Below are 15,329 nucleotides of genomic sequence, written 5' to 3'. Positions count from 1 at the left end.
TCAGTAAAAAATGAACAATTAACATGAACTTGTTTTGTTTTTATTGTTGTGCAAACATTGTTGTGTGAATAAAAAAATACATGATACGTTGACCCTATTTTATCTGAACGTTCCTCCTTCACTTGTTTTGCTGTTTTTCCTCCGATTAAGAATATCACCTGTTCCTATTGTTATATACCTATTAGATGTTGGTGTCTCATCTGATGTTGTGTTTCCTATTATTAGTCTCCTACTGGATAAACCGGGAGGACTATAGTTCTCCTCCCGTCTTTCTTGTACATATATACGCCAAAGTTTGGCAGCACTCTGGCAGCTTCATTCCTTTCAGGGGTTTGGGGTCAAGGTCAGTTACAACTTTTAGCTTGGGTTGGAAGGGAACATGTATTTCTACTGTTGTTATCAAATGGTTGTTTTATCGCCTTAGTTGTGGTTCTTGTTTCTCTGTAACTTAGTTTTGAAAATTAAAAAAAAAAAATCATCAAAATACTTAATATGAAATTATATCTTTCCAGATAATGGACAGGACTTTTATGCTGGTTATCAAGGATATGGCGATTTCTTTCCCGGTCAAGGTGAACCAGGAGGCCCTGGAAACCTAAATTTCCTTCCTCCATCTTCGCGAGGGACTCCGCCTCTAAACCTCGACCAGCCTTTACATCATAACGGTTAGTACCTACCTCTTTTTACCCACATAGGCAATGTAACATATATTAATGTAGAACAACAAAAGCTAAGCAGTGTGAAAGAAGTTGATGGAAAACGACAACAGTTAGGCAACGTGACAGATATTGTTGAAGAGCGGAAAAGTTGGGCAATGTGAACGAAGTTGAAGAACGACAAAGTTGGGCATTGTGAAAGACGTTTATGAAGAACGACAAAAGTCTTGCAATATTAGAAATATTTATGGAGAACGACAGAGGTTTAAATCAATAATAGGGCATATTGAAAAATACATATTGTGACATTTTATCACAGTTCGATATTTAAAATAGCGGTAATAAAAAACGTATTATTTATCAAGGGATGAAATAGTGCAAAATTATTTTTTTTTTAAACATAAAATACCGAAATACCAAAAACCGTAATCCTAACTCGATATCGATAAAACGAGGATATATACGAACAAATGTTTTAGTTTTTTTTTAAATATGGAGACCCTTGAAACAATACAGATAGTAAGACCTGGTGTTCCGGTAGAGTAAGAGTCGTATACTTTATCGACATAACCGCCATACAAAACTAGATCGGGTTCAGACAAATTCTCAAAATGAGGACTAAAGTGGTGACGATGGAACCATTAGGTATACCAACAAATATCCAACCAATTCCATACCGCATATGGAAATATAGTGATATAATTGTCGGCCATATAACTTTCCTATGTTCTTCATCAACCTGTAATGTTTGACAAAGCTATTTATAACACCGATTTTGTCCACTGATAACAGGCTTGATGTTCAGTCATTTTCTAGCGGTTTTTTTTTAAATTATTTGTTTAATCGTGTTCTCATCACCTGTAAGCATTCATCGATTCTTTGATTTAAAAACTGGGTAAAAATAAACCAAACAGCATTGATAAAAAAAACACTTTTCGAAAGATGCAATTTAAAGAAAAGAACCATAAACATAATTTGTTTAAACGATAGATTGATGTCATTATAATAATTTAGGTAGATTTTACACTATGAAGGCGTGGGTAGGCTGGTCCGGTACCTAACTAATCGAAACGTTTGTTTAGCTTCATCTGATAAATTTGAAAACCAGCCGACGGACGAGCATTTTCCTACAGCAACGTTATTTACAATGCAAAGAGCCTGAGGCATTTTTTATTAGATACACCAAAATACTTCATTAACTGTACGATCATGTATAATTCTATGTCAACCACTTGGTTCAGTTCATGCGCATCGCTCCATATACCGTGCACAAAATGAAAGGTTATTGTTATCGAACCTATTTTTTTTTATATCCATTTGATAATTTATCACAATTTTGTACGTTATCAAATATAAAACAGCGTAGTACGATACATTCAAATTCAAAAACTACTGCAATGCATATAACTTGTCAGCTGAGTATTTTAAATAAGATATCTTGTAAGTTCATTGAACCGTGAACTGGAACTTCTCTGTAGTTACTCATTTGATGGAGTATATTGTTTTATTGATACTGTTTTTATTCCGGACCAGTGAACATATTGTTAATATGTATCAATAATTCATCACATGAAACGGTGTTTACTAATAAAATGACCATATTTTGTCACGATTTGTTAGACAGAAAACAATGGAAACTGACCTGGGAATTAGTCACTTTTTAATTCCGTGTGAGGGAGCGTCATTGTCACCAGCTGATAAGGGTAGCGTTACAAAGCCATGAACGTCACTAAATGTGCGCTGTGGACCATGACGAAAACATGTGTTGTTATACACCTGACCTTATCGTAAACAACTGGTTAATTATACATAGTTGATTAATTATTACTGCGTTCGACAATAAATCATATATTTTCCGGTTATTGTTTTCATTGATGTTGATAAACTCTTCTTTATGCAAACATGTATGTCTCTTGGTGTTTGGTCATGGTAGGAATATAAGAACCAGATAAATATTAGTAAACAATGTATTTCTTAATTAGTTATACGATTTTACATAGAATTAGATAAACAGATAAGAAAGTAAAATATTGAAAATATTGTCGAAACTACCAGTGCACGCAACAGTAAAACACGTGATGTATGGTTAACTATCATCAAACATGCCGCACATGATATTAGAAGGAACACGGGCATATGTTGTATATAAATCATGCTTATAACCCATTTTGAATACCATGCTCGTTCACTGATCTTAAACATTTCGTAAATATAATATCTTACATCCGATCGGTGTTAAAACACACAGCCAGGTTCTGAAAAAAATAGACGGTGACAAATAATCCAAGAAAAATTACCTACATTTTTTTCTCGTATATTTCGTCACACAATGAATGGGTGATGTGTTTCTAATAACAGATCAAACTGCTATTTTGAAATGGGCAAATTTATAAGATGTCGAATGCTGGTTTTGAAATGTGATATATGAGAAACAAATAGTCACTTAAATCGCCTAATGAAGCATGGCATGGCATTCCCCTTGAAAAATACATTGGTATTACGTTCTTTAAATTTTTTTGCCAACGACCTGTTTATTTAAGCTAAATTAGGAAATTGGATTTTGGCGCTCGCGTTTGGCTGTCGTCTGCTCGGAATGGTTCTGGGGGGTTGTTCTGTGGCGAAAGATAAGGCAGGAACGTATTGATCGTGAAACAATATTTTCTCCCGAGGTTTGTTCTATTTCCTTTTACAACTATCACGAGATCTTTAGGAATCTCATTAAACCAACCAGTTATGGAGAACTGAAGCCCGAGCTCGTCTTTGAAATTGGAATTGGGGCCAGGCAAGGGAATCTAGAGAATGAATGCATGCTTCCTTTGCTTGGTCTGAAGGATCATATATATATTTATATACAAGAATGGCTTTCAGCAATTTGAAAAGAGAAAAGAAGCAATAAGCATATTTGTCTTCAATAGACGATCAAAGTCTATGATCCTATCATCTGTGAATGTTACATTTCGATAGATTACTGTTTGTTTTAGCTCAGATATCTATTTTTACACCAGTTTCTTTCATATCTGCGTTGTTTTCGTAGTAGGTGTATAACTTATGTTAATTTTTTATCATTATACAACATATATATCAAAACTCCTGAAAACCGGGAGATATAGTGTTTGGAATAGAATTAAGTAACGTTAAATTATATACTAGTAAGAGCACATTTAACACTGTGGTAATACTGTAAATCTCTTATATTTCATTTTTGTTTTCCAAATAAAATTAAGAGACTTAGAACTATCTATGGATCAAGAAAGTTATTATATTATATGTCTTGATAAAACCATATTTCGACATAATTCCAGTTGTGAAATATATTTGAATCAACTTAGAAATAAATCAATATTTAGCTGTGGAAATATAGATCAAAAGTCCGAATGATACTATTATCAGATATCAAAACGTTATATTATGTTGTCAATATTTTATCAGACATTATATCTTATTGTCTGTGTTTTGGGTCAACGTATGGCACCTCAAGGTGTCGTTCACCCTTGTCTTGTCGATAGGTCGATAGCGTAGTGTATAAAGTAGTGACTCTCGTTAACAGATGTAACAACAATCCACTCGAACCTGAAAGGCGACACGTGGGCCATTGTACCCGATTATTTATGTTCGTGAAATAGTGTGGACGGCCAATAAATGAAGCGAGGGAGTATCGGACACATTACTGTAGTTCATAAATAGACGAGGGTAACATGTTCACGTATACAGGCAGGGATGTTACACTTTATTGTTGTGTGTCGGAGTATAAAAACTTTTAATGTGACACAGATCGATACAGACCCGTGTTACTACAGTACAAATTGGATATATGAGTTATAAATCTCTACAACTCTACAAATCTCAAACAAGAATAAACAACCGCAGCATTATCATATTATATCATGCAACAGATATACGATAACATTCAAACGATATATATTGAGTAATGAACATTACCCATTAATGAAGCGGCCAACAAATATCAACGATTTTGGATATGAATTAGAATTACTTTTTCACTCATCCCATTTTTTATTCATATGTTCTCATTATTTGTGTCTTTTAACAAAGATGTTTATCACTTGCGCAATAGACCGACTCTTGACGTGTCAGAAGGTCTTACATAAACGTCAGAAAAATGGTCGAAAGTTCTAACAGATACTACTATAGTACCATTAACTTTCTAGTAAGACTATTACAAGATGTATATCTTTTTGAAGACATTGTTATTTGTCTTGGTTAAAACCGGAATTGATTTTAGATTTTATTTATAGCTTATCGGTTTCATTTTTATCGTTTCAGGAAACATGGTTCCGGATAGTCAATTTATGCCAAATGATATGATGCCATCATCGGGGTCACCGGATTCCCTGGTACTCCACAGTCACGAGAGCCCCTTTGGACCAGGAGGCCCACCAAGGTCCCTAGCGAACTCCTTTACCTCACTGTCTCATCCTCCACAGGAAATGACGGAAGCATGGTGATGACGTCACATCCGTTTTGATATATATATACACATATATGTGAACAATTTTTTACCTTTAACCAACGTCATTCCAAGATTGACAATTCGTGTGTAAAGTGGTTGTTATAGACATTATTTATAAAGTGCACAAGCTGTGTGACAGACTGAATATTTTCTTATGACTGACAGAACTATCGTAGTATTCTGGAATATCTTTCCGTCGAACATGATGATTCTTTCTACGTGTTCTCATACATGATAAGCCACTGGAAGGGCAGCTAATTTGCATATGAAGCTCTTCAGCTGCATATCAAAGAAAGCCTTTTCTTCATTGATCTGTGAACACTGTTGTGGAATGGGTCACTCGGCTAGCCACACACGGACCGGATTCTCACTCGTGTTTGGACTCTATATCGAGACGATTTTCATGTTTGTCTCATTCCAGAAGAAATAAAAATAGAGACATTGTATTCTTCGTAATAATTTATTCTGTTCATGAAGGCACCAGCAGTGTTTGGACTGTAAACATTACCACATGAATATGTTTCTTTTGTTAATTTTACCCTTATGATAATGTGATGACAGTCACATCTTTATGGCATATGAAATAACATAAATATAAGAAGAGTTATACTTTTGGAAACGGACAAATCGTTTCCTTTTGGAAATGCTATTTATTTATCGTTAAGTTGAGGTATCGTAGAAAGCACGTGTCGTGATATGTTGTACGTCTGTCCGCACTGTTGTATATTTTGTATATATAAATATATACAAATCGCCCTGAAGAAGGGACCCTTACAAGTCCCAATCACAAAGATAGTGCAATGTTCTTTTATCCATGTAAAACCTATGTTTCACATTTTTGTGTTTCACATTTTTTAAAATCTTTTCACCATAAAGTAAGATTGTGTTTGAAAATGAAAATGAAGTTATCCAATTCCCCCATTCCATCATTTCATCTCACAATATTATCGAAATCCCACACTTCCGCACTTCCGGAAGTAACTGTTATTTTCCCCGGAAGTGATATTCTAATAGGTGCAGTGGTTCGTAATAAATACAAAATAATAAAATTGAAAATGCCATTTATGATTGATTTCTTGTGAAATTTTCTTGGTAAATGGAGTAAATAATGTCATAATTCCAGATATAATACTTTTTTTCAATTATGATATTTTTATCATAAAAGGATTAATGTCGATTTAATTTTGGTTATGAAGGTATGAAATCTGTATATCAATATGAATAACGCATTTCTAATCTAACAAACCTTTCACGTGACTCTTACACCTAAGATATTCTTAAGTTGTTATACGTGGACAAAAGACATTATTTGTTTATATTAAACCTATATTACTTATATATATTTCATGCAAGAAAGCAAACATGTATATTGATGATGTTCATCGGTATATACTGTAATTTATAAATTTATTCTTGTTAAACATCTTTAATACAGTTTTAGATGTACACGATGAAACATAAAAGTATGACGTAGATCCGTTCAGATTCATTGGTGACTCTCATGTGTTTCATTCTTCATTGGATCCTGCTCTTGGTGTAGTTATCGATGAATAAAAATTCTATCCAATGTATACCATTGTGTTTGAGCTTTTGTTATTCTGTTTGTCCTAGTAGACAGATGTGTCCTGATCAGATCCTTCTACATCCGTGATTCATGTTCAATAAAGCTACACGTGACGTATGATTGACATGTTGTAAGTTTTGTCAGTATACCATTGACAGTATCAAACATTAACACGCTTCATACCAAACCAGAAAAAAGTATTTTCATTCTTTTATCTTAAAAAAAATCACCGTAATTTTTGTATGACTGATTTTCACTTTAGCAACGCACTTCAATTGTTAATCATCATAAACAAATAAAGAAGTGTTATAGTAGTTTCATACCGATAGGTAAATGTCAATACATTTCCGTATGTTGTTAATAGCCACACGTTAGACAAATAAGCACGTGCTGATTTCCTGACACGTGCGTGAGGACACACACTTGTGAATGTATTCTTAGTGTAATATGAACAAAAGACGCAAGCTTTATGAAGAAGAGGAATATGAAATATTTTCTCTGGATTATTTCTCTAGATTAAAGATGCATTATTAGGAGTAAGTATAAATTTAAATATAATAATAATACATCGCGAGGAAAAAAAGGTAAATAACAATAAGTCTTTAACTAATAGCACACTTGTACCCATCATTACCACAGTGAGACAACTGCCTTGTGATTATCTATTGTTCTATACAATATTACATTTGTAAGTATTTCTGGTCTATCTAGAAAAGCATCATTACATGTAGTATAATGATTATCATTTTAACATTATTAACATATAGAAACACGATCATGGTTTCTTGTTTTGGGGGCAATGAACAGCAATTGGCAATTGTTCAGGAATTTCCAACATTATTTGAACGTCATCGTGGCTGATTCCGTGACATAATTTCAGTGTGAACCTTGCATTGTGTACATGACGACTAAGTTTCTGTGTCCACGACGACTTGTCCCGCTCTATGTGTTTTCTTTTCTATGTATTCACGAAGACTTATTTTGTGTTAACACGATTTCGGGATTTTTTAAACGACGACCTATTTCTACGATAACGTATTGACTATGTATCCTAGGCGACTTATTGACTATGTATCCGAGACGACGACGTCTTGACTATGTATCCTAGACTACGACGTATTGACTATGTATCCTAGACGACGTATTGAATGTGTATCCTAGGCGACTTATTGACTATGTATCCGAGACGACGACGTATAGACTATGTATCCTAGACGACGACGTATTGACTATGTATCAGAGACGACGACGTATTGACTATGTATCCTAGAAGACGTATTGAATGTGTATCCTAGGCGACTTATTGACTATGTATCCGAGACGACGACGTATAGACTATGTATCCTAGACGACGACGTATTGACTATGTATCAGAGACGACGACGTATTGACTATGTATCCTAGAAGACGACGTATTGACCATGTCTCCTAGACGACGTATTGACTATGTATCCTAGACGACGACGTATTGACTATGTATCCTAGAAGACGACGTATTGACCATGTCTCCTAGACGACGTATTGACTATGTATCCTAGACGACGACGTATTGACCATGTCTCCTAGACGACGTATTGACTATGTATCCTAGACGACGACGTATTGACCATGTCTCCTAGACGACGTATTGACTATGTATCCAAGACGACGACGTATTGACCATGTCTCCTAGACGACATATTGATTATGTATCCTAGACGACGACGTATTGACTATGTTTCCGAGACGACGACGTATTGACTATGTATCCTAGACAACGACGTATTGACTATGTATCCTAGAAGACGACGTATTGACTATGTATCCTAGACGACGTATTAACTATGTATCCGAGACGACTTGGTGACTATTTTTCCTAGGCGACGTATTGACTATGTATCCTAGACGACGACGTATTGATTATGTATCCGAGACGACGTATTGTAACCTAGACGACGACGTATTAACTATGTATCCTAGACGACGGCGTATTGACTATGTATCCTAGACGACGTATTGACTATGTATCCTAGACGACGACGTATTGACTATGTATCCTAGACGACGTATTGACTATGTATCCTAGACGACGACGTATTGACTATGTATCCTAGACGACGACGTATTGACTATGTATCCTAGACGACGACGTATTGACTATGTATCCTAGACGACGACGTATTGACTATGTATCCTAAACGACGACGTATTGACTATGTATCCTAGACGACGACGTATTGACTATGTATCCTAGAAGACGACGTATTGACTATGTATCCGAGACGACTTGGTGACTATATATCCGAGACGACGACGTATTGACTATGTATCCTAGACGACGTATTTACTATGTATCCTAGACGACAACGTATTGACTATGTATCCTAGACGACGACGTATTGACTATGCATCCTAGACAACGACGTATTGACTATGTATCCTAGACGACATATTGACTATGTATCCTAGACGACGTATTGACTATGTCTCCAAGACGACTTATTATCTACGTCAATTTGGAGCATTAGTGTAACGACGACGTATTTTATCACGAGCCTACGGCAACATATTTTCTCAGTGACCAGGACGACTTGTGGTCTAACTGTGCAGGTCAATGTGTCTTCCGTGGCCAAGACGACTGATCTTATGTTTCACAGACGACTTCTTATCTATGATTTTCACGACGACCTATTTTCTATGTTTGCTTTATGTCCAGAACGACTTTTTTTCTTTATGTCTATGACAACATATTTCTTTGTAACCACAGTGAATTGTTGGTGAAGTATCCAAGACCACTTATTGTCTAAGTGTCTACAACGATTGCCCTTTATGTGTGTCAGGTTACTACATATATAGTATAAATAATCTTATTTATTTACCTTGTCTAATGAGATATTATCTCGAGTTAAAGGACACCTACAGATGCCCGCGATACTGCGTTACACTTTGCAGTTAGTACCAAAGGGTTGCTCCATTCCGAGGGTCACGATTTCAAGATAAATGGTTAAGGATGCATGTAACACGCAGACCAACAGTTAAAGAGATGCTTCCTGCGGACGTTTATATGTACCTTTTTATCACTATTGCGGCTACAATTAGAAATGAAATACTCTTCTTAGTGTGTTAAGCCGTTATTCTTTTTTTATGTTCATGAATATACCTGTCGGTTTCGTATTCTTTGACCCGGTTCCCAATTTGAGGAGATGCCATTCCTTAAACTGATTTATTTTGCAGGTGTTGTCAAGGAAACAAAAGACTCTTACCCTAGATTCAGTAGCATTGTAATTTTGTCTTTCCGCTGTTAATACATTTCCCTCATATCCTGATATTTTGATATTCTCACCTTTTTGGATTTGACAAATTTTGTTTGTTTGAAGTCTGAAGGAGTTATGTTGTCATTTTTTATTTCTCATCACCGATATTACATTTTTCGACATTTGGATAAACTGGAAATATATTAAGAAATGCATATCACAGGAGGTGTCATTTAGATGTATAGCTTTATGGACATTCGCTAGTCATATTGATCAACTACAGGTGAGCAAACTGGCGGGAGTTCTTTTGTCATATATATGACTAAAACACGAGAGAAAGATGTTAAACGGTTATATCACGAAGAATAAAACATCAAAGACACAACAAGCATTAACGTTTTGAAAGAGTCGATAACTTAACAATTGGGTCCATTTATCATTTTCTGTGTAGCAGGGATATCTAAATTCATAGTCCTGTTAGGAGAAGTGACATGCAAATTATTTACGGCAAATGGCAAACAGACTGACAAAAAATGAATAGCATTACATATTTAATAGTATTGGAAAAAATATATAATTTTTCATGTGACCAAGACAAGATATCGTATGGTTTTCATATCTAGCACAACAATGAGAGTGTCCTGTATGTGTAGACCTTCCCTATTAGCGTTGAAGATAGACACAGGTCCCAGGTGCTCGCGTTTTCAGAATATCATTGTATATGTAAAGTTATTGGTTTGATGCTGTCTGTTATGATAAATGTAATTTTGATGATGCTAAAGCTGTGCATGATGACATCAAAACATTTAATTTAATTTAAAAATTTAAGTTTTGAACAAATGATTTATGTATACTGTAATGTTCGAGTTATTTATACGAGTCAGGATACCTCAACAAAATATTATTTAACATCCCTACTTCTCTTTTCAGTGTATCATTAGATGGATTTGTATTGGGCTAGATTCCTGAACAAAGATATCCTCTTTATTTTGTACATTTATAGAACATTTTCGATAATTCTATAGAGTTTAATTAACAAATATAACCATGCTAATATAGTAAAATCACTTTTATTGATATACGATAACACATAGCTTCGTAACACCTATATAACGTACTGACAGTGTCAATATTAACCTTTGACCCTGTCTCTTATCTCTGTAGTATGAAGTGATATGCAGGATTCATCTTCTGAAAACAAAATATAACAAGTTAGAGATCATTTGCTAAAGCTATTTGTTACCCGTAGACCTTCCTCCGATAGTCTAGTCCTGAGATGTGTGTCAGGCCCTATCATCGATACGTCAGAACACACGATATTATTTATTGTAAATCATTTCGCGTGGAATATATTTTCACTTCAATATGCGAGGAGATGAAATCCTAGGCGATAATTTGTGAGATGATAACACCCTTGAATGGCGGTCAAGCTATCTGTTATCGATACAGGTAATTGCATGGTCAATTACTCTTATAGCTGATCATTCACGAGTTTAAAGTCATTCCTGGATCTTCACTCGCGAAAGCATGGATTCTTTAGTATGTCTGAAGAAGTAAGTTCGCGAAATAAAGTATTCGCGAAATATAAATGACTTGCAGTATTACGACATGCCAACACAATCCTTTATCTTTCATTTTTATTCATTTGGAAATCTTTTTATTTTCATTCCAAAAGCATCAATACATATATAAATCAAATATGCACGAAGACGGAAAAGTATCATTTGCATAATGTAAATGGATAAATATTGACATTATTAAACATATGAGGCGCTCTTTGAGCCTCAACACAATCCTTTATTTCTATTCACTCAGTAACAACAATCTACATAACTAATATACAATTACTTAATATCATCTATAATGAATGGGTGGTCGGGTGGTACAGCGGTAACATAATAGTATTTGCCTTTCACTTAGGCGACCAGAGTTTGATTCCCTGATCGGACGTGAAAAGGTATGGGGTCCCTGCCCGACATTTTCCCGGGTACTCCAGTTTCCTCCTACCTTCAGACTCCTTGCGCGCTTCCATCCGGGTCGATAAGAGTGTTTGATATACAATCGTATAACTTGTTTAATATTTGTTGTAAAATAAATAAAATTTGAATATCGTATTTATAATTTGGAGTATGTTGCTGTGTGTTCACCTGATATGTATTGAAGATTACAGCATACTGAAGCAACAGAGAATACCGACATTCAAACGAAACCATAATTATAACTCAAAAAATCACAGGTCAATTTTATTGACTTATCAAATATTCAACATGTTTATTTCCATGTCTCGTTTAGCCAAACAGTCCAGACAAATCCAGATAATTCAATTTAATTAATTTACTACACCTTTTCTAACGTTTTGTTATCTTACAAGTTCACATGATATAGAATACAACAAAGTTATTATGAGTACATAAGATTATACTATGAAAATATCCCCAATGATCAATTAACGCTTTCGAGGAAATTTACAAATTCAGCCCATTGTATTTGATTCCGACTGATTTTTGTGACTGTCAACTTAATGTTAATCTATTGTTATATTGCTTTGCATAAGGTTTTTATTTGCATTCAGTTTTTGCCCCCATGTGTTGAAGTGATAAATCAGGTTACTTTATTTTGAAACAAGGTGCCTCTCAGTCATAATTTACGGTTCAAAAGTCACATCATATAAAATCTAAATTATGCATACTTTATTTGTTTGAACTGTATTATACGTCAAACCCAGCAGTATATAATAAAAAAAATAGTTTTAGAATAACAAAAAAAACGGTATTTATGCTTTATTTACGTGTATTTGATGAAATGCTTATACTGAGAACAGATAAATCAATTGCCATCTTCAAATCATTACTTCATGAAACGTATCCTTAACATAATTTAACATTCAATTCAAATTCATAATTTCAAACATGGTCAACATTTAAATTTATAGTGAAAGACATACGATATTTCTCGGTGTGAAACAATGATATAATCATAAATGCTTCCTGTGTAATTGACCATCAACGTAAAAGGCGAATAAATAATTAGTAGTAATTAGTAATGTAAGGCCGTATCACGATATGATCTCTACTGATAGCTCCAGACGCTTTTAATATTAACAGTTACTTCTGTGACTACCCTCTACACATGTTCACACGTTATACATGTATTATGTTGATATTGATGTGTCCATTTTGCCTCCATACCCAATTGGTGTGGATTAAGTATTGTGTATATATTCTAACTTATGAGATAATTGTATTCCACTCTACAAAATCAATGTTGATACATTATATTTGTTGTATGGTCGTGTTTTGTATTAATATGATTATTACATATTTTGTATACATTGTATATGTGTCTACGTTCCCTCTCCAATATTGATAAAGAATGATTGATAAAGAATATAGATTTGTGCCTATTTTTCCTTTACAATGACTGATAAAGAATATAGATTTGTGCCTATGCCCCCTCTATAAGAACCGATAAAAAATAAGTACTGTGTCTACTTTCCCTCTACAAGAACGGATAAAAATATGAATTTGTGTGTGTTCCTTCTAGAAGAAATCCTAAAGAAAAGATATTGGTTTACAATTTTCCCTTCAGAACGATAAATAAAGAACATGACATTGTTGTTTTTTTAAATTTAATATTGACTCGACAACAATTGATAAAGAATATGACATTGAATTTGTGTTTAATGTTCCCTCGACAACAATTGATAAAGAATATGACATTGTTTGTGTTTTTTGTTTCTTTGAAGCATAAAGAAGTCAATATATATGTTATGGTGAACCTTGATTTAAACTGTTTGGGAATCCATACACAAGGTCAAATATCAAACTTATGCATGCGTAAAATTATAAGTAATATATAGTATTATGCAAATCGGACCCATTTTTAGAACGCGGCAATATCCCTGATTTGACATTTATTTACATGACTTGTAATTTTTTTTTTTTTTTGAAGAAGAAGAAGAAGAAGCAGAAGACGTTTATCCTTGCAGGACATCTGGTCTTGTTATTATTGTGTGTTTTTTGTGTTTTATGACAATATGTTTCCATTATTCTTCCGACTTTTTGCTAGAATTGCTCTTTCCTAAATACCTCGTATCTGGCCTTTTGTATATGTAATCCTCGTTTGATACTATCACTTATTTCTATCAAATTTTTATCACTGATATCGACAACTATTACAGCATATACGCATTTCAAAATGGTACATTTGTAAAAGAAAGGAGCTGCTACAATTCTTCCAATTTACACAGTGAGGGGGAGGTTATAGTGTCAGATTTCAGTCAAAACAACCGCAGCATTGAACAGATCACAATCTTTATACGCCATTGTTGAAGGGCGACATGGTTTTTGATGTAATTCTCTTTTAATACCACTTACAGACAGCTATATTCTTTCAATACAATAGTGTTACGTGGAAGATAATCTAATTTATGTTCATTGAAATTTATCAACCGTTTATAGTTGATAAACTTTGTTCTGCAACATTTATAATGCTTGGAAACATAGGGCAAGTACAATTTGCTGACACGATCATATTGCCACAACCGGAACCGGATATAGGGCTTCAAGTAAGTTAATATATACCCTTTGGTAATTTACATCATTTTGATGTGTTACGTGTGAAATTATGTGTATAGACTCTTTCGCTTCCTATATTGTAATATTGTTGTTCATACTTTCATAATTAATTTTCCATTGTTTGTACTCATGATGCAGCTTTCTGATTGGTTGAAATTTTTTTTTCATACCTCTATGAAAAAAATCCGAAAATGGCACGAAACATTTGACGTCACAATACGGCCATTGACGTTGCCTATTGATTTGTGAAAAAAAATCCCTTGTAAGATCAGTTGAATTGTACATAAAACATGTTTTAATTTTGAAAACCAATTTCAAAAATTAATTATAAGCGTTGATTTCAATTATTTTTTAGTTTCATAGAGGTATGAAATTTTTTTTTTGCAAACTTTTGTAAGACAGTTTGCAAAGAGCTGCAAATATTTCATTTATCAGTATATCATTTTTTGTTGACTGAAATCGTACGAAAATAATACTACAAGTGTTACACTGTACTGGACGCTGTTATCAACTAAGTTCCGCCGTGTATGTTGATTACGCCCACAAAGACAATAATGCCTATTGCAAAGTAAAAATATACATGTCTATTTGATACTCAGATATCTTGTAAAGGATTCGGTACATTATATATAGATTTGATTTTTGCACATTCTAACAAACACGCAAGCATGCAGGGTCAAATTCAAATCGCAACAAAAAGTTTTCATTATTTTCAATAGATGTCTTTTTATGTCTAGAGTTAAGTGTGGATTTGTACATCCTAGCATATTACTTGCCCGTAATATTTTAACCATGTCCTATGCTTTCGTTTATACTTTCTTTGAGCTA

At 34.1% G+C, this 15,329-nt stretch overlaps 1 protein-coding gene across 1 annotated transcript in view; it reads left to right on the top strand.

Moving 5' to 3' along the window:
- The window catches only part of LOC117332843 (LIM/homeobox protein Lhx1-like), a 48,581-nt gene extending 41,883 nt beyond the window's left edge, over positions 1–6,698 (top strand). Inside the window, exons 5-6 of the mRNA XM_033891895.1 lie at positions 513–665; positions 4,941–6,698. Coding sequence (XP_033747786.1) covers positions 513–665; positions 4,941–5,122 — 335 coding nt within the window. The 3' untranslated portion in view covers positions 5,123–6,698. The remainder of the gene's footprint in view (positions 1–512; positions 666–4,940) is intronic.
- Positions 6,699–15,329: the final 8,631 nt, after the last annotated feature.

The sequence above is a fragment of the Pecten maximus genome, chromosome 8 (assembly GCF_902652985.1).
Source record: "Pecten maximus chromosome 8, xPecMax1.1, whole genome shotgun sequence".
NCBI classification, from domain to species: domain Eukaryota; kingdom Metazoa; phylum Mollusca; class Bivalvia; order Pectinida; family Pectinidae; genus Pecten; species Pecten maximus.
This window is presented reverse-complemented; position numbering and strand designations above follow the sequence as displayed.